At 42.3% G+C, this 21972-nt stretch overlaps 1 protein-coding gene across 6 annotated transcripts in view; it reads left to right on the forward strand.

Annotated features, from left to right (window-relative positions):
* DACH1 (dachshund family transcription factor 1) overlaps positions 1-21972 on the forward strand; it is a 553005-nt gene that overhangs the window by 207845 nt on the left and 323188 nt on the right. For all 6 annotated transcript variants that reach the window (XM_053307879.1, XM_053307882.1, XM_053307883.1 and 3 more), the window contains exon 2: positions 19850-19965. In XM_053307879.1, coding sequence (XP_053163854.1) covers positions 19850-19965 — 116 coding nt within the window. The remainder of the gene's footprint in view (positions 1-19849; positions 19966-21972) is intronic.

Below are 21972 nucleotides of genomic sequence, written 5' to 3' on the forward strand. Positions count from 1 at the left end.
CCGCAAATCATCTCAGATTGGATTTGTACCCGAATTTTCTGAATCCAAATCCAAATCAGTTTGTGTCAAGAAAGGGTTCCCGGGGGCAAAAGAGTGGGGTGGGATAGTGCCCAATGGGTGGAAGCTACCACCCAAATGTCAAAGTAATTGGGCAAAGGGGTGATTTTTAAAGAATTTAAGTTGGTGCATCTTTAAGATTCTTCTCATAAGGAATAATGGGGTTTTAAGCAGCCTTATAGCTCCAGGGGGGGGGGCACCAGGGTGGGCCAGAATGGGTTGTGGGTTGTGGTGGGTGGTAGTGCCCAATGGGTTTAAGGAAGCTACCACCCATATTTCAAAGGAATTGGGCAAAGGGGTGATTTTAAAAAGATTTTTGAAGCTGGCACATCTTTAAGTTTCCCCCCATAAGAAATAATAAATTTCAGCAGCCTTATAGCTCCATGTGGAGAGCACCAGGGTGGCCCAGAGTGGGTTGTGGTGGGTGGTAGTGCCCAATTGGTTTGAGGAAGCTACCACCCAGATTTCAAAGGAATTGGGCAAAGGGATGATTTTAAAAAGATTTTTGAAGTTGGCATGTCTTTGGGGCAGATTCGAGCCAGAAAAGGGGGTTTGGGGGGCATAAGAGTGGGTTAGGTGGTAATGCCCCTATGGGTGCCTGCTACCGCCCAGATTTCAAATAAATTGGTGAAGGTTGATTTTTTAAAGCATTTCTGAAGTTTGCACATATTTAAGCTTTCCTCCCATAGGGAATAATGGGGAATTTCAGCAGCCCCATAACTCCAAATGGGGAGCATCAGGGTGGCCCAGAGCAGGTGGTGGTGTAGTGAACATAGGGTGCCAACCACCCCCTGAATGACAAGTCCATGGGGCACTGGGTTTTGTTCTTTCTGAGGTGTTCTTCTGAGAGTTGATTCTCTAGTAGGAAATGAGATTTGTTTTGTCTAAAAATAACCCAAATCAGCCAGATTCGGGTACAAATTGTTTTGTACCCGAATCGTTTCACTCATCTTCTATTTATCTTCTATTTTTGGATCATGCTAATATAAACTTATGTGATCTTTTAGGTAATGTTGGAAATAAAAGAAATAATCAATGTTTCGACCTGTAGCGGTTTCATAGTCTCATAGCAAGTTATCAGATTTAACAAAATTAATATGAAAGCAAAACAAATGATTGAGGATGGACCTATTAATCTAATCAAGGACATTTAGCATAAGCTTTGCTTGCTGTCTTTAAAAAAAGTGTCATGTTGTGTAGGAATAGGAGATGGTATAAATGAATGACCCTTACTGACATTCCTGTACCTGATATGGTACCCTGTACCCAGTATTCATCCAAATTAGATTGTTAGCTTAGAGAGATCAACTCTATCTTCATGTACTACTAGTAGTTTTCCATGTGTCAGCATAACACAGTATGAGGGTTCTGTAAATCGCTCCCACGCCCATGCCCGGGAAAGATTATTGTGATGTGCAGAATTCACTGCCAGATTCCTTCTATAAACAAGAACCTATGATTTTAAGCATGGAACTATTTCCCATGGTTGTATACCTTACCTTCCTTGACATCACCAGATTAAAGGACAAGGATCTGGAAGAGTCTTATGCCACTGTCAAAGGCCTAATGTTGAATGAAGGCCATATAAATCTGAAGTCCAATTCACACTTGGCACTGGTTCATCTCTCTCTGTATGTTAACTTAGGAGCTGCTTGCTCCCTCCCTCCTTTATAAATCAGAACTAAAACCTAAGACAGAGTTTTAAATTTAAAAAATTCAGAAATGTATAACCATGGTATGTTATGGGAATATTTAAGCTATTTTGACTGCTTGTAGACACTCATTCAGTCCAATTAATAGCAATAGCAATAGCAATAGCACTTACATTTATATACCGCTTTATAGCCAGAGCTCTCTAAGCGGTTTACAATGATTTAGCATATTGCCCCCAACATTCTGGGTACTCATTTTACCGACCTCGAAAGGATGGAAGGCTGAATCAACCTTGAGCCCCTGGTCAGGATCGAACTTGTAACCTTTTGGTTACAGGGCGGCAGTTTTACCACTGCGCTACCAGGGGCTCTTCAATTAATCGATTATAACTTGTGTATCATCAAAGTATTAATGCATTATAAAATAATGAAAGAATAAATGACATTTAATAAAAACAATCTGTAAAATTTGAAGGAACAGATCAAATAATAGATGTTTTATAATGGGTTGGTGGAACTGCATCCTGGTACAGTCTAAGCAAATAAATATTTTTCCCCAACGTTGCTTTGCAGTATCTTATACAATTAATTTTGAAAAACATAACATATATTAGCTTTAGTACAATTGTTGATATTTGCAGGGGCTGGCAATATCTGAGAGACCTTGTTTTCATTTCTGGTCACCACCTCAGCAAACTAATCAATGAGGCATGAAGTGCTATCTGCAGTGAAAGAAATGAAAAATAAACCAGAGATAATCCTTCAGTTAAAAGGTTATTCTGTGCGATAAAAGCTATTTTGTTAATTTATTTACTTACTGGTACAGTGAGATAAAGTGAGGGAACAATTAGGGAATTGGAGTTGAAAAGATTTAAAAGGGCAATGACAACTTAGTATTTTAGGTTGTTTTACATCATCCAGAAATATCTTTCTAAAACTAAAAATATCTGCAATGAGATTAACATTGGGTTTTTGTGTTTGTTTTTTTTAATCCTAGGAAATATCATTTTACTTAACTTTTTGGCTTTGATATTTCTCCTGAATAAACAAAGGTTCATAGGTACTTTTGGAATTTACTCTATAGTTTTGCTGTTTCAATTAAGATACCAAAACCTACTCTAGACCAAAACTTTGCTATGTATTTAAGTGTCTACTATTAATGATATAATGCTTTGTATGGAATGCAATTTTAAACCTTTTCTGGAATAAAACAGAGAGCTGTTTTGGTATATAGTATAGAATTGTCCATGTTTGTGTTAACCAGCGGGTTACTATCTGCTTGGTAGACGATAGCCAATTTTGTACATACCAAGGAGGAGAAAACTTTATAGTTCAAAGAAACTTTATTGAATTCTGCAGAATAACAAAGTGGCCGTCTAGGGGATAGCTCCCAAAGATAAGACGGACCTAAGATGGTGTCCATCCAAAGCTTTTATACAACAATTGATACATCTGAATACATCATCATTCACAACAAGCCTGCCAGGTAGTCCGGCAGTACAACTCCATATTAGGCCAACAGACTTACAATACTACCATTGTTAAAGGAGTGCTTATGCAGCCTCTAGGAGGCAGTTCAGATACCAGCATGATCACCTCTCCTGACCAGCAGGCCAGAACAAAGCAAGGCATAGAGAATACATACTATGTTGCAAGTTACAAGGTCTGCAAGGCACAGAGTATGAGAACCAAAGCATACTAAGCAGATTCTTTCCCACTGACATACATTCAGGAATACAAAATGGAGGGAACTCTTGCTCTCTTCAGCTACCATCCAAATGGTGTAGCAAGAGCTCAGTTCTCCATTAACTATATACCCTAGGATCAAATACATATAGATCAATATGAAATGCTTAGATTCATGGGTAACATTTGGACTGTAGTAGTAAATGAAAGTTTAAAAATGTAATGGATTAATCAGCTCTGTGTGAAACTGATGAACAGTTTTATTTTACCTTTAAGTACTGTGGTAGGTAGATGCAAGCATATTATATCATTTTGTAAAGGTGTAGTATGTGAAGCTTAGTACAGGTGCAGAGCTATTCTCCTTGGGGCCCATATATCTATGTTGATCGATTATAGATAGATCATATAAGTAGCCCATGCTATCTGAGCACTTTTAAAGGTAGTTTATTATATTTAACAGCAGGAAAGCACCTGTCCCTATTCAACAAATTAAGCATCACTCCCAGTGGTGGTTGCTGGTGCCTCCCTTGTGTTTCCTTTTAGACAATACCCTCTTAGGGGTGTTCATGAACTGGCAGACAGCCGGTTTGGCAGTGGTGGGGGTTTTACCTTTTAAGCAGGAGGGAGGGTGCTCTTACCCCTTGCCGCTTTGCCCCTGCTGGCACTGTGCCGAAAATCGCTGGCATGTATCTTCTTGCCACCCCAGACAGCATCAGACTGGAAATGGCCGGTGTGTGTGCATTGAGGAAGCCCATTGAACGAAATAATTTACTTCTATGCAATCCCATTTGTTTACTGCAAGGCAATGGAACAGTCCATGGCAGGGTGAGAGAACTGTCACTCTTACATAAGAGGAAGCCCATTGAGCTGAATGATTTTCTTCTGAGTAATCCCAGCAAGCCTGCAAACTGTTCTCAAAACTCAGAAAACTAGCTACTATTTCACGACACCTGTGCCCTTCACAGTCACAGCCTGTTTTGGATTTTTTTCTTGACGTTTCAGTCTTGGAGCAGCTCCCCTCTCCTTCAACTCCAGTTAGGCTAACTTTACATCTGCAGCACGAATTGGAGTTAGGATTTTTTAATGCCAGTTAGTGTTAACTGCAGTTAAAGTGTAATGTGTAAACCATGCCTTTGTATTGGTTTGTTCCATGCTCCCTCTGCTTCTGTAAAGCTTTGCAGTGGTTAAAAGGTTGCAGACTTTGACTGACAGCTGAGGTAAAGAGTTGTGTTGCTGCTGGGTTTGGGAGGGAATGTGTCTAAGTGATCTGGTTGGCTCTCTCCGTGCAGGTTCTGGTGGTCTGAGGTAGGATTCAACCTGATTGGTTTGTGTACACCTTTTGTGGGAGGCGAGGGGAGAAGTGAATAAAAAGAGAATTGTAGAAGAGAAAGAAGAAGCTGATTGTTGTGTGAGCTGAGAAGCTGGGAGACTAGCTAAGTGGGGAAGGGCTGAAGTTGCTATGGATTTGGCACTGAGGGTGTTGGGCCTACTGGAACCTGCTAGGCCTTAGTTTAGAAAGCTAGCAAACTTGTTTGTTCTATAGTTTTAAATTGTACTCTTGCTTAAATGAATTTCCCCCCCTTTGTTCCTGTATTTTTTATTTTTATTTTTGAAGTTTTTATTACAGTAAACTTATTCTTGTTTTTCACTATTTTACCTTTGTCTCTGTTTTCTTGTTTCCACGTCAGGCATACTTGCCCTATTGATTTACCACACTACTGAGAGTTTGTTGTTATTGAGAGAGAGGTTTCAGAGACTGGAGGTTTAACCAGTCAATAAAGCTAAAAATCATAAACTGGTGGAAATGGGTGTTTAGACTGAGGGCCAGCTGAGGTGAGGTCCTCACAGGAATAGGGATGGGGCAAGGTCTTCTCAGTAGTGGCCACCCACTTTTGGAATGTCCTCCCAGAGGTGCTTCATCAGTCTCTCTCTGAGTAGTTTTTAAAATAATTTGAATTTTTTAAAAGCTTTTTAAAAATTGGTTGTAATTGTGTTGGTGATTTTAATCAGTTTTTAGTCCTGATTACTATTTTATCTTGTCTGATATTTTATCTTCTATTTTTGTTTTTATGTTTTGTTTTGTAACTACAGTATTTATTGAGGCGCTTCACATGAGCAGTGTGAAATGCCATGAGGGCTTGTGCGGGGAGAACGGGCATGACCCGCTCTCCCCTCACACGAGCAGGGAGCTTGCTCTGGGTGGCCGGATTGCTGCCCACACAATTACCGGCTCCGTCACAGAGCCGGTTGGGATGGTGGGGATCAGGAGCCTCCCAGCCCCTGGAAGTCCCAGAATGCCCCCCACGAATGTTTGGGGCATTCTGGGGACCCCCCCCAAATGCCAGGAGGCTTGTTGTCGTCTCCCGGTCAGGGGTCTCCATGTGATTTGCCGCGATGCAGAGCCATGCCATGGCAACTCGCAATCACAAAAAGGGGGTTAGCGTAGAGCTCACTCCACTAACCTCATTTGGGGAGGCATTTTGGAGGGCTGGCTGCCAGGAGCTGCACAGCTCCTGTGGTAGCACACGACCAGCCAAAATATGGCTGGGCTCCATTAGCCCGATTTTGGCTGGTTGTGGGAATAACCTCATGATGTTGCATTTATTGTGTCTTAATTGTAAGCTGCCCTGAGCAGCAGTGTGTTGGAAAGGCAGAATAGAAACATTTAAATAAATGTGTTCCAGGGTTCCCTGTGACAACCCAGCTAATTCTGGTGTGTTTTCTGCCTCCCCCACTCGGCCAAGTCACCCACTGCCTTCCTAAAAGTTGGAGCCTGTCCTCTTTGGATTTGGTTGGTTATGCAAGTTTCCTATTAGTGTTCAATGACAATGAGGCATCTTCTGAATCTTGCTGAAAGAACCTTTTTGCATGGGCACATTCATGAAAATTTGCATTATGCATTTGCCAGATGGAGTATATTTAATTGGCTGCATGTTTGTCATGTGGTAATTAAGAATTGCAGCTTAAAATGCTTGGGCTAGGGTAACAATTCCCACATGACTTCTCCCATATGACTCTACCTGCTTCATTGTCAGGGGCTCTGCTTTATGTTCCACACCCAGTGTAGCAGGTCCTCAAAGAATGGCATCAACACTACAGATTTATTGAGAGGTTATATAGTCCTTTTTTATTTCATCATGCCTGTGGCCTGTATAGACTGTTCTGGCCTGTAGCCATGTAGAGAGGTGTCTCTGCTCAAAACTGCTATCCCATTTAAAAAGCAAGCAAGCAAAAAGTCTTCTCAGGTTATTTTTATTTTTTAAGTCTAACTATTTTAAGCTTCCCTATTATTCTGTAGAAACCACCATCACTCAGTAGTAGACTGGAGCTTTATCTACAGAAGACCCCAGGTTCAATGCTTGGCATATCTAGTTAAACAGGTCTCAAGTAATAGAGCTGGGACAGATCACAGATGCTACTGAACTAGATGGACTGACATATAAGGCAGTTCCATATGTTCATGTTTAAGATACAGTTAGGCCCTTCGACATCGAACAACACTTCCCCAATTTTACTTTCTTTCCTATGCTGGAGTGGTGATGAAGGCTCTATAGCTTAGTTTTCTCTATACACCTGGCAAAGCGGATATTGGTCACACACCTCCTTTTTTCTTTGCATCTGTCCAATAAGTGCTGTTTGAACAAGGTAAAGAGGAGCAAACAAAAACATAGCTCCAAAATGGAAAAATAAAGATGGGTACTACTCTCAAAGACAGGCCTTCTGCTGATGCAATCTTATAGGTGCCTCTCAGTGTTCTGATAGCGCTGACCATTTGCGTGGTCCACATGGTGTTGCTGACCATGCATATGGCGCCTGCGCATGCACGGATGCCATGTGTGTGCTGGCGCCACATGGGGGTACTTGGGCCGAGCACCGCCTCAGCAGGAAGCTGCATGGGGCTGCGGAGAGTAGGTAAAGACCTGCTCTTCTCTGTCTTAAAGCACTCGCTGTCCTCCCTGTGGCGCTGAATGAGTGCACACCCCATCAGATGTTTTCTCCACATCCCTTACACAGTCACCCATGCAACATTCAAGTCGGATGTGCAGGGGCAGGCAAAAAAAAAAGTATTGTTTGTGCACTGCATTGGAACATTAATTAATGCCAAAGCCTCAAAATCTTAGGTCCTGACTGTCCTCTTGAGAGAGGAAAATACAGTAAAATTAGTGTCCATGCTTACTATCTTTTACTTCCCCTTTTAAGTAGCAGCTCAGCACACTGTGTACAACTTAGGCCTAGGAGGATCTTTTTTGTAACTTTGTAGTTAAACATGGGTAATATACCCTTCCTGTTCCAATGGGTCAGAAAAAACTCATGTTATTCTAAAATGGCTGGAGCCATCTGGTTGCTAATGCTTCATCCAATAGCCTTTTGGCTGTTGAGAGTGAGGAGGAAACCTTTTTAACAATTTTATGTTGTTGCAGTCTTATATTTACTAAAATATATTTATGGCCATATAAGTCTTGAGTGTTTTGTGCACATCTGTGCTGCTTTTAAACAATAGAAGGTAAATGGCTAGAAATAGTTTTCCTTTGCACAGGTTTTATGAGATCCTGAAATTAATGTTACAATGGGGTGTGTATAATTTGTGTTCAATTTGATTGCTTTAGCAGCAGTCATTTTGATAGTATCAGGTTCCCACTTGCACTAGAGGGTCAACGTGGACCCAGGCCATTAAAGGAGAAAGGTTCAGGGAAAGTTCATTTCTATTGTTTAACGATAGTTACAAAAGAGGAGGGGGGAATTGCTGTATTTGTAACATATTGCTTTTTTGGACCCTGGAGATAATCCGGTCTCTCCCCCCGCCCCCCACACTTAAATTGAACACAGAAATATAAACCTTGTGATTATCTGTTATATAAACAAAAGCATATTCTCTGATCACTGTTAAAGTAAAACACAGATGTTCTATGTTGACTGCTGATGTCATTAAGCAAAATGTTTATATTCATTAAATTTGATCTGCTAAACTGTTAGTATTTAAACTATTACTAGGTCAATAGAAAAAATTAAACTTTCATGGGAACCACAGTAATCTAGATTTAAGCTTATTATAAACAATGCATTGTTTACTGACACCATAGTAAATCTGTTAAAATAAACTTATTTCATTTTTTAAAAGTAACCTCTTTATTAGACTCTATGAATTCATGGTAGTTTTACTTAAAGCAGAATTTTGCTAAAACTAAAAATCTTAAATGTAAGAGTGTAGGTTTAATCAATCTTAATTAGTGTGCTTAGTCAATTAAAGCATTAAACAACAACAACAACAAAACCCATTATGGTTAATTGGAGACCAGTGTATACTTATAACCCATTATGTGATGCCAAATGCTATCCTTATAAGTACTCTGGACATACTTATCCATTTTTAATAGTTTTTCTGTGGGAAGAGCAGAAGCACTTATCCCCTTACCAGGGCAATCTTAACAAATTCTGGACTTTCCAAAATAGCCATAATCACTGCTTCTTGGACCACCCAGTAAGGCTTGCTTTACTTGGCTCCTTTAACAAGTCCATCTTGAGACTATCCTTCAGTCCAGGAGTGATGTAGAAGAATGCAATTTGACAGATACAACACAGAATGAAATACATCTTCATATGTTTGGACTTGGCCACTGACAAATGAAACATTTTAGTACCTTTCTTTTCTCAGACGACAAGAGGAAGATCTTTTGATTAATGGGCTGTGTTGAAGAAGTGCTTAAAATCTTCTTGTTAAGATTAGTGCACAAACTGTTTGCATTTTTGTATTAACAAAGTGAAGGACTGAGGACAATTGTTTACATTTTGGTAGCAATATCTTGCATTGGGATGCCCAGTTTAGTGTCCATTTACTCTTTCTATCCAGTGATAAGACTTTTCACAACAAACATGAACTACAGTATCCACTTCAATTTGGGAAGGGAGATAAAGGCAGTATTGCAGTGATCCATTGTGGTACCATTTTGCCAAGCAGTCTCATCACCTATATATGTACTTGTAGACTAGATAGGTTATGATGGATACCTTCAAACAAAATGATACAGCTGTTCTCACAAGCAGCCTAACCCAGGCTAAGGCAGCCCAGCATGGGTTAAGCTGCTCATGTGGAGTGTTGGGATCACTCCCGATTCTAGTGCTGCTGCCCAGCCTAACCCTGTTTTTTGCCATGGCTCTTAGCCAAGGTTAAGGGCGTAAGTGCCAGGATCATGTGTTTGTAAGCGCCAAGACCATGTGTTTGCTCGTGCTGCTTGCAGATTGAGCAGAGACAGATACCTGGAGCACCCGTCTGATGGCGGGATCCCCCAAGGCACCGTGCTCAGTGCATGGTGCCTTGTGGGATATCCAGAGGCTAGGGAAATGAGTCCCAGCCTCTGTTGATCTACACTGCTGGGTGCAGAACGTGTGGGCATGCGGTGGCGTGCCAAAGACACCATCAGCAGTCATCTGGGGGAAAGGTAAGTTGGATTGTGCCTCCCCGCTCACCCCCCGTGTTATTCGCACATGCCCATGTGAATAGCCTTTATGTCTAACTTAGTTTATGGAATTATGAGTCTTTCAGTTATTCCTATATATCTTGAAAAGGGCCATACGTAGTATCTGATGTTACACATTAATCATAAAAATTAATTTTCCATTTAACACAGTAAAATACATCAACATGGTTATTGCATATCTAGGGGAAAGACATAGGAATATTAATATTAATATCATCCTGGTGAGGGGAGGGTGAGGGGAACAATCAAGTACTAGCGCACATATGCTCTGCACAGGTTAAGCTAGTTTTTATTTTTAGACTTTCATAAGCTGCAATGGCATCAGGACCAAAGAGCTATGATAGTAAATGCTTTAGATGAATAAACTGCCAGCTAGCATTTGAGGGTATATCAAACCCAACTCTCATTTAAAGTTCCAAAAGATTTAAAAACAGCTTCAGAAGATATCAGTAGATTTATTTTATTTTATTTTATTTGTTTATAGATTATAGATTATTAGATTATAGATCTAATGTAATGACATTGTGAGAGGCCAATTTAGCACAATAAAAAGATTTGCAAGCAATATTTCCAAACAGGGATCGCCCACAAAGTGAGCTTTTCATGCTGGAAAGGATCAAAAACGTCTTTAAAACCCAGGGCTCTCCATATCTGCCTTGAGGCTTTAACCACTGGTAATGACCCAGATCCAAAAACAAATGATGAACCAAGCAGCTGCCACAATTTCAAGTGGGGTCAAATAACTGTCAAGCTGTGCCCAAGGTATGACCGATACCTGGGAATCATTGTTCCAGTCTAAGATTGAAGATAAAATAAATGTCCAATGATAAGTCTGAAAATGCAGAAAATAAAATCTGCCTTCTTCAATGGGTAATTGAGGTTTATGAAGTGAAAATCTGGGTTGCCTTTGCCATAAGAAGCTTAGAGAGTGTCTCCACCGCACATTAAGGTCATCTGAGGAGGTCTGATCTGAGAAGCAAGCCAGATTCCCCTACGATTTTGATGGCCTTGGCCCAGGATTCTTTGGCACCTCCTGAATTGGACTGTAAAAGTGATCCTAGTTCTCTGGGATCAGAAGCTGCCTCCCCGGGGTCATCCCCTTTGGACAAACAACTGGATTCAAAGCCTGTTTCTCCGTCGGAGGACTATAAGCAGTACTCCATGTATGTGGCCCGTATGGCTTCTGTCCTGGGAGTGAGCCTTGGTACACAACAGAAAGAGGAATTGGATCCCTTGTTCAGCCTCATTGATGCAGAGGCCAAGGTACCGGCCGCTTTACTTCTTAACTCGGTTTTGTTGGGGGTTATGCGGGGTCATTGGAAAAAGCCTGCAACCCTTTCACAACCCAATAGACACTTGGAGAACTTCTATAGGGTACAGTCGCAGGATGATACAGCTTTCTTAAATAATCATCCCACCCCTAATTCTATTGCCGTTGAGGCATCTCTACAGAAGACCAGGGGTCACAGCCAGTCGACGCCAGGTGACAAGGAGGGCAGAAAATGGAACTCCTTTGGGAGGAGGCTTTACTTGGCCTCGATTCTCCACTTACAGATGGTCAACTATCAGGCCTACAATGCCTGTTATAACCACTTTCTGTGGGAGAACGTGGCCCCCTCTGTGGGAGAACGTGCCCCCCCGGCTAAGGCGTTCCTCTGAGGGGCGATTCAAGTGGTGAAACAAGAACTCTCCTTTCCTAGACAATCGGTGGAGTGCACAGCCAAGGTGATGGCCACGTCCGTGGCTCTCGGGTGGCATGCTTGGCTGCATTCCTCTGGACTTACCTACAAGGCCAAGGACCTTTCCTTTGGTCAAGGTCAAGGACCTTTCCTTTGAGGGTTCTAGCCTCTTCAAGGAACAGACAGATGACACGATGCAAAAAGTCCAGAAGCTGAGGAGCACGGTGAGGTCCATGTCTTATTCTTCTTTGACCCCCAAGCTGCAGAAGTCTTCCAAGTGGTCCCCTTATCAACAACAGAAGGCCCCTTATCAGCAGCAACCTTTGTCCGAACATTACTTTCGTGGCAACAAGTACCAGTCCTGATACAAGTCGGGCCCCTAACCTAGTAAGCTGGCCTTTCAAAAACAGTGCCTGAACAGCTTTCCAAAGAAACATTGACTTAGGGAGTTTTCGGACTTGTCTGGCTCCATTTTTGGTGAGTTGGGACAAGGTGACTACTGACCAGTGGGTCCTCACAGTCATACGTTTGGGCTATGCCCTCGAGTTCTGTGGGACACCATCTGTGTCCAGGGTTGTGACTACTCTGTATACTCTTGAATTGGCCTAGGAGTTCTCCACTCTCCTTTAGAAAGATGTGATAGAAAAGCTCGCCAATCCGGAGATGCCCGGTTTCTATTCCTAGTACTTTATCGTGCCGAAACCAGACAGAGGTCGGCATCCTACACTGGACCTCAGGGCCCTGAACAAGCGCCTGGTGTACAGGCATTTCCGGATGCTGTCAGTACCGAATGTACTGACCATCCTAGAAAAGGACATGTGGATGGTCTCCCTAGACTTGAAGGACACATATTATCATGTTTCGATACGTCTTCAGCATTGGCACTTCCTGCGCTTCCAGAAAGGGGGGATCTCCTATCAATTCAAAGCCTTTCCATTTGGCCTTATGATGGCACCGAGGGTTTTTACAAAATGCCTAGCCCTGGTGGTGGCTTTCCTGCAGGAATGAGGGCTACAGGTCCTGCTGTATTTGGACGATTGGCTCATCCTAATGAGCTCCAAATGAGCGGTCCTCAACGCCCTCAAGATGGTCATGGATACCTTGCAGGGTATGGGTTTCCAGATCAATTTCAAGAAGTCTCTGCTGGAACCAACCTGCAGGACACAATTCATAGGGCTGATCTTCGATGTGGCCTTGGAGAAGGTCTTCCTCCCAGATGCCTGCATACATACTCTCAGGAGGCTGGCCACTGTCTTTCTAGGTGGAGGCCCACAGACCATGTGCTCAGTGCAGCGCTTGTTGGGGCATATGGCTGCCACCACTTATCTGTTCCCTCAAACGCGCCTTCGGATGCGCATAATTCAAAGGTGGTTCTTGGATGTATTCGATCCCCTTTGGGATCTAGCTCGTTTGGAGTGCATGCTGTTGTTCTGGGTTCTGTTGTTTCTGGGGTGTTCTGAGTGTGGATTCTATGATAGCAAATGAGAGTGGATTCATGGTGTCTCATTGAAAATCTCATTTGCTATCATAGAATCCACACTCAGAACACCTCAGAAACAACAGAACCCTGTACCCCATGGGTTAGCAACCCATGGGGGTGGTTGGCACCTTATGTGCACTACACCACCACTCGCTCTGGGCCACCCCAGCACCCCCCAAGTGCACTTATGGGGCTGCTGAAAGTTCCATTATACCTTATGAGGAAAAACCTTAAAGACGCGTAAACTTCAACAATTCACCAAAAATCAGCCCTCTGCCCAAATCCTTTGAAAAAATTCAGGTAGCTTCCTTGCTCCTATCTGGCACTACCACCAACCCCACACTGCTCTAGGCCACCCCTTTCCCCCTGACATGAAGTGATACACCCTCCATTATACCTAATGGGTATAATGGGTATACCTTAAAGACGCGTAAACTTCAACAATTCACCAAAAATCAGCCCTTTGCCCAATTACTCTGCAATTGGGGTGGTAGCCTCCACCCATTAGGAACTACTACCCCACCCCACTCTTTTGACCCAGATCCCACGTTATGCCCCCAATCTGCCCCAAAGACACTAAAACTTCAAAAATTCACCAAAAATAATCCCTTTGCCCAATCCCTCTGCAATTGGGGTGGTAGCCTCCACCCATTAGGCACTACCACCCCACCCCACTATTTTGCCCCTGGGACCTGAAATTCGAGTAGACGTCACTTCAGACCTTTTTGCATTGAAGTCAATGGGATGCAAAAAGGCGGGAAATTCAAATAGACGTCATTGCTCAAAATGGAGGGGGAAGAAGAAGGCATTTATTGGCCACAAAATGGAGGGCCGAAACAACAGATATTTCGGAGCCGAAACGGGGGTGATTCGTTTTGGCTCAGCAAAATTTTGGATGGCAAGAAGGGTGATTCGGTTTGGATCCGAATCACCCGAAATTGGCTGTTTTGGGTACAGATCGTTCTGTACCCAAAACATTTCGCACATCCCTATTCCTGTCATTGGACCTTTGGCACTGGTGTGTGACACATGAGTTATTGCCTCATGAGATATATATCCAGAGTTCCCTGAATATCCAGGCAGACATGTTGAGTCAGATGATGACGGTCTCCCATGAGTGGACCTTGGACCACGGGGTTCTCAGGGACCTATTTGTAAAATGGGGTGCTCCGACTCTGGATCTATTTGCTTCCTGGGACAATGCTCGATGTGTGCTCTATTGCTCCAGGGGAGGGTTTTCTAGGAAATGCCTTCGTCCTATTTTAGATGGGCCCTCTACTTTAAATGTTCCCTCTCATTCCGAGGGTCCTGTGCAAACTGAGGGTGGATCATGCCAGGGCCATTCTGATAGCTCCACGGTGGACCAGGAGCCTTGGTTTCCAATCCTTGGGTGGCTGGCAGTGGCTTGGATGTGCCTCCCCACCCTTCCAGACCTGCTGTCATGGGAGGAGGGACAAGTGCTCCACCCAGATGTTTGGCCCCTGTACCTGACAGCCTGGAAGGTCCTGCTGACTTCCTGCTAAGGTTCAGGGGCATTTTGCTTGCGGCCAGGAAGCAGTCCACAAGGAAATCCTATGGCCATAAATGCACTCACTTCTGCTCCTTTGCTGCTCTGCATGGGTTTGATGCATTTAATCTCTCTGTGCAGGATGTCTGTACATATCTGCTCTCCCTTAAAGAGTCTGGTTTGAAATTCTCGTCCCTTAGGATACATTTAGCTGCCATTGTGGCGCATTTCCCAACGACCCGGGTTTCTTGGTTTAAAGACCTGTTAGTTAAGAAATTCCTGAAAGGTTTGTCCCATGTTTTTCCAGACGACCCTGTTATGTTTCCAGCCTGGGACCTGTCTGTGGTTTTGGGTGGTTTGCTACGGCCTCCCTTTGAGCCTTTGGCTTCAATTGAACCCTGTCTCCTGACTTGGAAGTTTGCCTTTCTGATGTCCATCAGCTCCGCTAGGAGGGTGAGTGAATTGCAGGCCCTGAGGGTTGATCTGCCATACCTCCAGTTTCACAAGGACAAGGCTGTGCTTAGACCAGATGTCCAATTCCTTCCTAAGGTGGTCTCTATGTTTCATCATTCCTTGCCACTCACTTTGCCTATGTTTTTCCAGAACTCTTACTCGAATGCGGAGTGCAGGTGACATTGTTTGGACATTACAAGGGCATTATCCTTCTATGTCCAGAGATCTGCTGAGTGGAGAAAGACTCCTTCCCTGTTTGTTCTCTATGATGGGCCATGTAAAGGCCTCCAAGTGTCTGCCCAATCCATGTCTAGATGGATAGTCTCAACAATTGAGCTTTGCTTTCAACTGGCTCATAAGCAGTTGCCCAGAACCATTAAGGCGCAGTCGGTTAGGTCCGTGGTGGCCTCTGTTGCCTTTGATCGAGCAGTCCCCTTGGACACTCTCTGCCAGGCAGCTACTTGGCCTTCGCCCCACTCGTTTATCTGTCATTATGCTATTGATGCCAGGGCACGGAATGATATGGTGTTTGGCAGGAGTGTCCTGCAGTCCATTTTCAGTTGATGTACTTGTTTCTGAAATAAATACTTCTGGCAGATTACTTATTGCTTCTGTTTCTTCCCTCCTCCTTGGGTGCTAGCTTGTTATGCACCCATTTGTGTAAAAGACAGAGACCACGTCAAAAAAACTACAGATTGCTTACCTGTACCTTTGGTTCTTCTAGTGGTAACCTGTCCTTTTGCACACACTCCCATCCTTCCCACGGGGTCTACTGAAACTGGACTCCGCGACCGAGGGGATGAGGAGTGGCACAGCTGCATAGAGCGGCTGGGGCCGGGTTTCCCACCCAAAGCAGGATAATTGATCTTTTTAGGTTCCAACAAGGTCTCTGCGCAGGCACATAGCCCATTGGTGTAATAGGACAGATGACCACTAGAAGAACCAAAGTTACAGGAAAGCAACCTGTAGTTGTCTTCAATAAGGAAGTAGCTGTTTCGGAATATTAGCAAAGCTGAATGGGGCTCACAGTGATACTCTTAACTGGAGTATCTTACTTGAGAAGCAGCAGACAGAACATTATCAGTTAGTAACATGGACTGCCATGTACGCTCTCTCTGCTGCTTCTCTAGGGCCACAGAAATAATTAAATAAATGATAGTTAAAAATAGCAGGGTGCATTGTGCTTGGTGGGTCACAAATTCCAATTTCTGGCCTTTTGGGCAAATCTTGTCAGATGTATTTGATAAATGTTTGATTTAGTTTATACAATTAGTCACTTTTCAGCTGACTAATCTCTCAAAGTGACAACAAAAATAACAAATTGATATATTACTCTTATATTAATTAACAGGCATTGTTATTATTTTTATCAGCCTCAAGTGGAATGACTGGCAATTAAACATCCATTGGCTACCCTAGAAAATGGAAACACCCAGGGAGCTTTGTGCAGTTATTTTGCCAGCTTCAGGTATGAGGTCAGTCCACTAGGCTCTTTGGAGTGATTCCCTTCATGCACCTATCTTTATACATTTTCTACTTGTTTGGGCCACATGCCGTCTATAGGTTGATCTCCCCTCTGCCCCGCCCCCCAGGTTGGCATGGACTCAGTCTAATTTTACTCTGTGAAGATCTTTGATATTTTGAATCTAAGCATACAATCAAAATATTTTTTTCAGAATAGTTAAGATGGCTATGAAGATAACACAAACACCTGCTTTTAATGAGATTTGCTGTGTATTTGAGTTTTATCAGTCTTATGTGTATTCATAATGGATTAGATTCAAAGAACTGAACATAAGGAAGTGAACCATTGCAGCTGTTCCACAAATGTTTGCAGGAGAGTTTTCACAAGAGTTTGTGTAGTACTACAAATGGTACTATCAGTAGCATTTTTTGTTCTTGTGCAAGAGCAAATCCAAGTTGTTTCACAAAGAACATCTTTGTATTTAGTTTAATTTCACTTTTCCTGTGCAACACTTTTGGATAAGGTGTATAATAGCTTTTTTATTAGTAGAAAGCAATTTCTGCATGTGAAAGATCTAACCTGCATAACTATTTTTGTTGTCATTCTCGTGAATAGTGCTATACTGATTTACAAAGGTAATAAGAATTCCATTCTTATGTGCTTTAAAGAGTAAGTTTGAACAATAAGATTTTTTTTTGGGGGGGGCACAAATATCTACATCCAACCAAACAAAAATCTTCTGGCTTGTAATATTAATAATGACCTCAGTACAGGCCATTAACTTGGGAATTAATGACCAGTTAAGGTTAATGGCCCAAGGTCTTGAGTCATTAAACTCTAAGGAAATGCCCTGTACTTTGATCGTTATTCGTTTATTAGGGATGGATTGTAGTTTTTGAAAAAATGAGGGTGTCTCAAAAGCAAAAATGATCTAATGCTCACAATAAAAAGAGGCATTGTGTTACATATATTTTGCATCTAGGGATAGATTTCCAAAAAAACTTTAAAAAACCACAAACTTCTAACAGTGTCTTGTGAAATGTACAGCAATGTGTACACACTAATTGTTAGGTGCTTTGAAGTTTACCCTAAAATTTCCTGATCAGGAGGCAGTCTGGAATAATGGGCTAACATTTCATCCACAGACAGCAAAATATAATGTTTGTGTGCCCTGTATGAATATTTGTGGCTACATGCTATTTGTTCATGTTTGTACACTGCCATCCCTCCTAGGCTGTTCATGAAGTTTGTTCTTTCTTACTTTTAGGATAGGTTAAGCTGAGCAATATTGAAGTTAGACACATGGAGGTTGGAGGCAGTAAACCTGGCTGTTTCTGAGTGTGAGAACCAGAGGACTGCCTCCAGACCAGCCCGTCCTGATCTGGTTGGGGTGGTTTGCTTACCTACCCAGGTCTTTACTGAGGCTGTAGGGAAATAAAAGCCCTCATACCTCAGTTCACCACTCGTGCAAAAATCGCTGCTAAAAACTGTTCCTGGGCAGCTGGTGGCCATCTTTGTCATAGAGTTCTGTAGCTAGAGGATTAGAACTGCTGCTGGACTGAGGGCTGTCTGTTTGCTGTGCACACAATTCATGCTCAGATGTTCCTGGAGGACTCCTTTTCCCCATACCAGAATGCTCAATGCCTAATCGTCTGGGTGGTGAGCAGCCATAGCCAAACTGAGGCTCTTCTTGTCTGCAGGGATCAGTTTTGGGGCTCTTACCTCCCTCAAACCTCCCCCAGATGATCGTGTAAAGACCTTAGTGACTGGCCTAAGACCACACACAAGCTTCATGACTGAGTGGGGTTCCCACACAGAGGGCAGACACTCTGCCTATATTATTTACTACATCCTTGCCACTCATGTCCAAATTTGCATGCTCTTTTTGATATCTCAGATGACAGAAGTTAGTTTTGATATAATGTCCAAAACCAAACATCTTTTGCTTTTTAAACTCTTTGGATGAACCACTATCATCTGTTTGTTTGCTTTGTTTCTTTTAATTCTCTTTGCAAAAACAAGAATTAGATATGCAATGCAATACATATCCTAAGGCAATGGCAGATCACTGGTTTCAGTGGGACTGCACTGAACTATTCGTTGCTATCTTGTGACTTAACCATTAGTTGAGATCCTATGGCTTTTCAAGAGAGTTGGTAAGCTGCAAGAAAACATCTTTGCCCCTCATTTATGTTATATGTGGACTTTAAGATCCACACAAGTACTAATTTTCCTAAACAGCCAACTTTCACTGACCTCCCACAGAGCCAAACATGGTTTTGAACCATGGTTTTTGAACATGTTTGTGATGCTGCTCTGGAAACACAATAAAAAAGCAGCTCTGCTGTGCACCCAGATTTGCAAACTTCTATATCAGCCCCATTATATTTGTACCTTAAAGCATGATACTCATATTCACTTCTGATGTTGTAGGGCCACCCTTTTCTTCATGATTTTTTTTTTTTGGCAGTGAACATTCTTCTGAATGGTGCCAAAAATATTGAGATCTGTGATTTATTACTGCATTCTGGGAAATGAAAAGCTAAAGGCCTTAGTGGGTTAGAAATGTACACAAGACTTTTTACATATACAAACAGGCCAGATGTAACTAGGTGCTGGGACTGCAATTTTTCAGATACCTTACAAACAATTCAAAGCCCTTTCTGACTAATGTGCCATATTTAAAGCAAGATTTTTTGCTTTAAATATAATAAGGGTTAAATGATAACTTGACTTATCTTTTACGTGATAAAAAATAAAGAAATTGCAAGACCTTTTCACATATTAGATATGTATTGTCATTTATCATCTAGATATCAGGGTAGTAGTGCGAAGTAATAAAACATATCATCGAAAAATGTGCTATAGGTCTGAATCACTCTTTCATTCCACCTCCCAGCTAACTGTAGTATTAAATCAAACAAGCAGAACATTTCCTTAGGCAGCCATTGCCTTTTAATTTCCTGAAGAACCTTAAAATATCATTCATTACAAGTACTACACATATTTGGTTTTTAAAAGTCTCATAAATCAATAGCAGGCTGACTGTAATAATTATTACAAGTTAGTGCATAATTTTCGTGCTGAAGGCGGCATGCAGAACTTTAGCATATGCAAACGAGGCAATTCAAACTGTGTATAGATATTAATATGAAGAAGCAGGTAACGAGGTGCAGGCTATGAATTATGCATCAAGCGCGGCTGATCTTCAATGAGGAAAATGAATTCAGCATGTAATCTAATTAGTGATGGAAGTCTATTACATCTAACTGCAAAAGCAACCGTCCTTGAAACAAATTTATTTACAGTCCATGTTACCAATTGAAACAACTTTGAAATAATGTGTAAGACAACAGCTTAATTGTAAAGTTTTTTGTGTGTTTCTTTCTTTCAGTTCCAGACCTGGACGGCCTCCTAAGCGGACTCAAAGTGTCACTTCTCCAGAGAATTCTCACATAATGCCGCATTCTGTCCCAGGTCTGATGTCTCCGGGAATCATCCCACCAACAGGTAGCGTTTTCATAGACTATGCTAAAGTAGCTGTATCACTTAATTCTGTGAGTCTTCTGCTATATTACTATATCACCTACTGAAAATGACAGTCATCCAATTTAAAAATTTAAACATGTCTATTAAGCTGTATTCATTTGCAGTAGTTTATTATATTTCCTCAAAATAAACACATTCCTTAGTCCACTGATTTTGTAACCACATTGCATGGCCTTTGGGCAATGATATAGGCAGGAAGTGTGATCACTTAATTTCAAGAATATTGGAAGGGCCATTTCGGCCATTGATAATGACTTGTGATATCTATATATTTCTCTAAGGTGTACCCGTTGCTAATCCCATGTGTGGCAGCTCTCGCAAGAGCTAGCGAGCAAGCTGCCTGCAGGGGGGTGAGGAGTGGTGGCGCCAGAAAGACTTGTGGGGAGGTGGGTGAGAAAACAGTGGTGGTAGGTGGGCGGGAAATGGCAGGGGGTGGATGGGGAGGAACAGCAGGGGCAGGAATCGTAACCGGGGGTGGATGGGCCGGGGGGAAATGGCGGGGGTGGATGGGCAAATAAAATGGTGGCAGCTGGCGGGCCAGTGGGTGTGGGACAAAATAGCAGTGAGGGGCGAACTAGCGCAGATACTTTGCGCCTGGCCTACCTAGTTCTTATGATTCCTGTATCTCTTTTTTTGCTGCATCATAATTTGCACATAAAATGCATATGCAGTTTCTTTGCAACCTACGCATGTGTAATTGTTAATATATTTTATATTACAAAACTGTAGAAATAAAATCTAGTAAATGGATTTATATCCTGTTTTCCTTATATGTGCTGAAAATATGATCCCATCTAGTCACTTCTATGTAGAAGTTATATCTTATCTTGTTTCCAGCATTTCGTTAATATCAGCCTAACTAAATTACCTGATGAAATTAAGTGGTCCTTTAGACAGAGACGGCCGGTGAGGGTGATGCTGGGGTGTGGCAGCAAAAGACATTACTTTAAAAGACATATAATAATACAGCAGCTCCTGGAAGCTGCTGTGAGCAGCGGTGCCCCAGCAGATGACATCCCACGCAGCATCCTATGAGGTGACTGCCCCACCTACTGCAGTTATCTAGCCTCTGCACATGCACGGTGGCCATTTGCATGCTCTGTGTGCATGTGCAGAGACCAGATGAGTGCAATAAGTGGGGCAGCCACTGCGCGGAATGCTGGATGGGGTGCTGCCTGCTCTTGGTGCCACCTGTATCAGAGGTAATGTGTGTGTATACACAAACACACACACACACACACACACACACACACACACACGTATTTGATTTCTATACCGTCCTTCCAAAATGGGCTCAGGGCGGTTTACACAGAGAAATAACAAATAAATAAGATGGATCCCTGTCTCCAAAGGGCTCACAATCTAAAAAGAAACAAAAGTTAGACACCAGCAACAGTCAGTGAAAGTACTGTGCTGGGAGTGGATAGGGCCAGTTACTCTCCCCCTGCTAAATAAAGAGAATCACTATGTTAAAAGGTGCCTCTTTGCCAAGTTAGCAAGGGTTAGAATGGTCTGAGGTGGCTGTGCATCTGTTTAAGCACTGTTTCTTATGCTGGACTAAGCTTCCAATCTCCACAGCCATGTAGTCCAGAGACAAATCTCAGAAAAGGCCTTAGAAATGATGTTTATGCACACTTTTTGTTACAATGTGAAAACTTTTTAAAAAAGGGACATTGCATTGACCAAAAAGCTTCCATATTTCCATTGCAGAAAATATGGAGCTAAATTGGAATGCTCTGTATGTTTCTGACAGTATGGTGGCTAAACTCAGTATCCTGATTAATGAAGTATGAGTGCTCCAAACATCAGTGCCCAGCATCACTGTTCTGAACATGGGTGCTCTTGCACAAGAAAACAAATATTTTTCAAAGCTCTCCAGTTCTCTGAGAGCCACAGTTGATTTGATTTAAAAGAGATTGATTTAAATCATGATTTAAATGCCTTAACAGAAGGACTCAGTTGTAATGA

Source organism: Hemicordylus capensis, chromosome 3 (genome assembly GCF_027244095.1).
Source record: "Hemicordylus capensis ecotype Gifberg chromosome 3, rHemCap1.1.pri, whole genome shotgun sequence".
Classification (NCBI taxonomy): Eukaryota; Metazoa; Chordata; class Lepidosauria; order Squamata; family Cordylidae; genus Hemicordylus; species Hemicordylus capensis.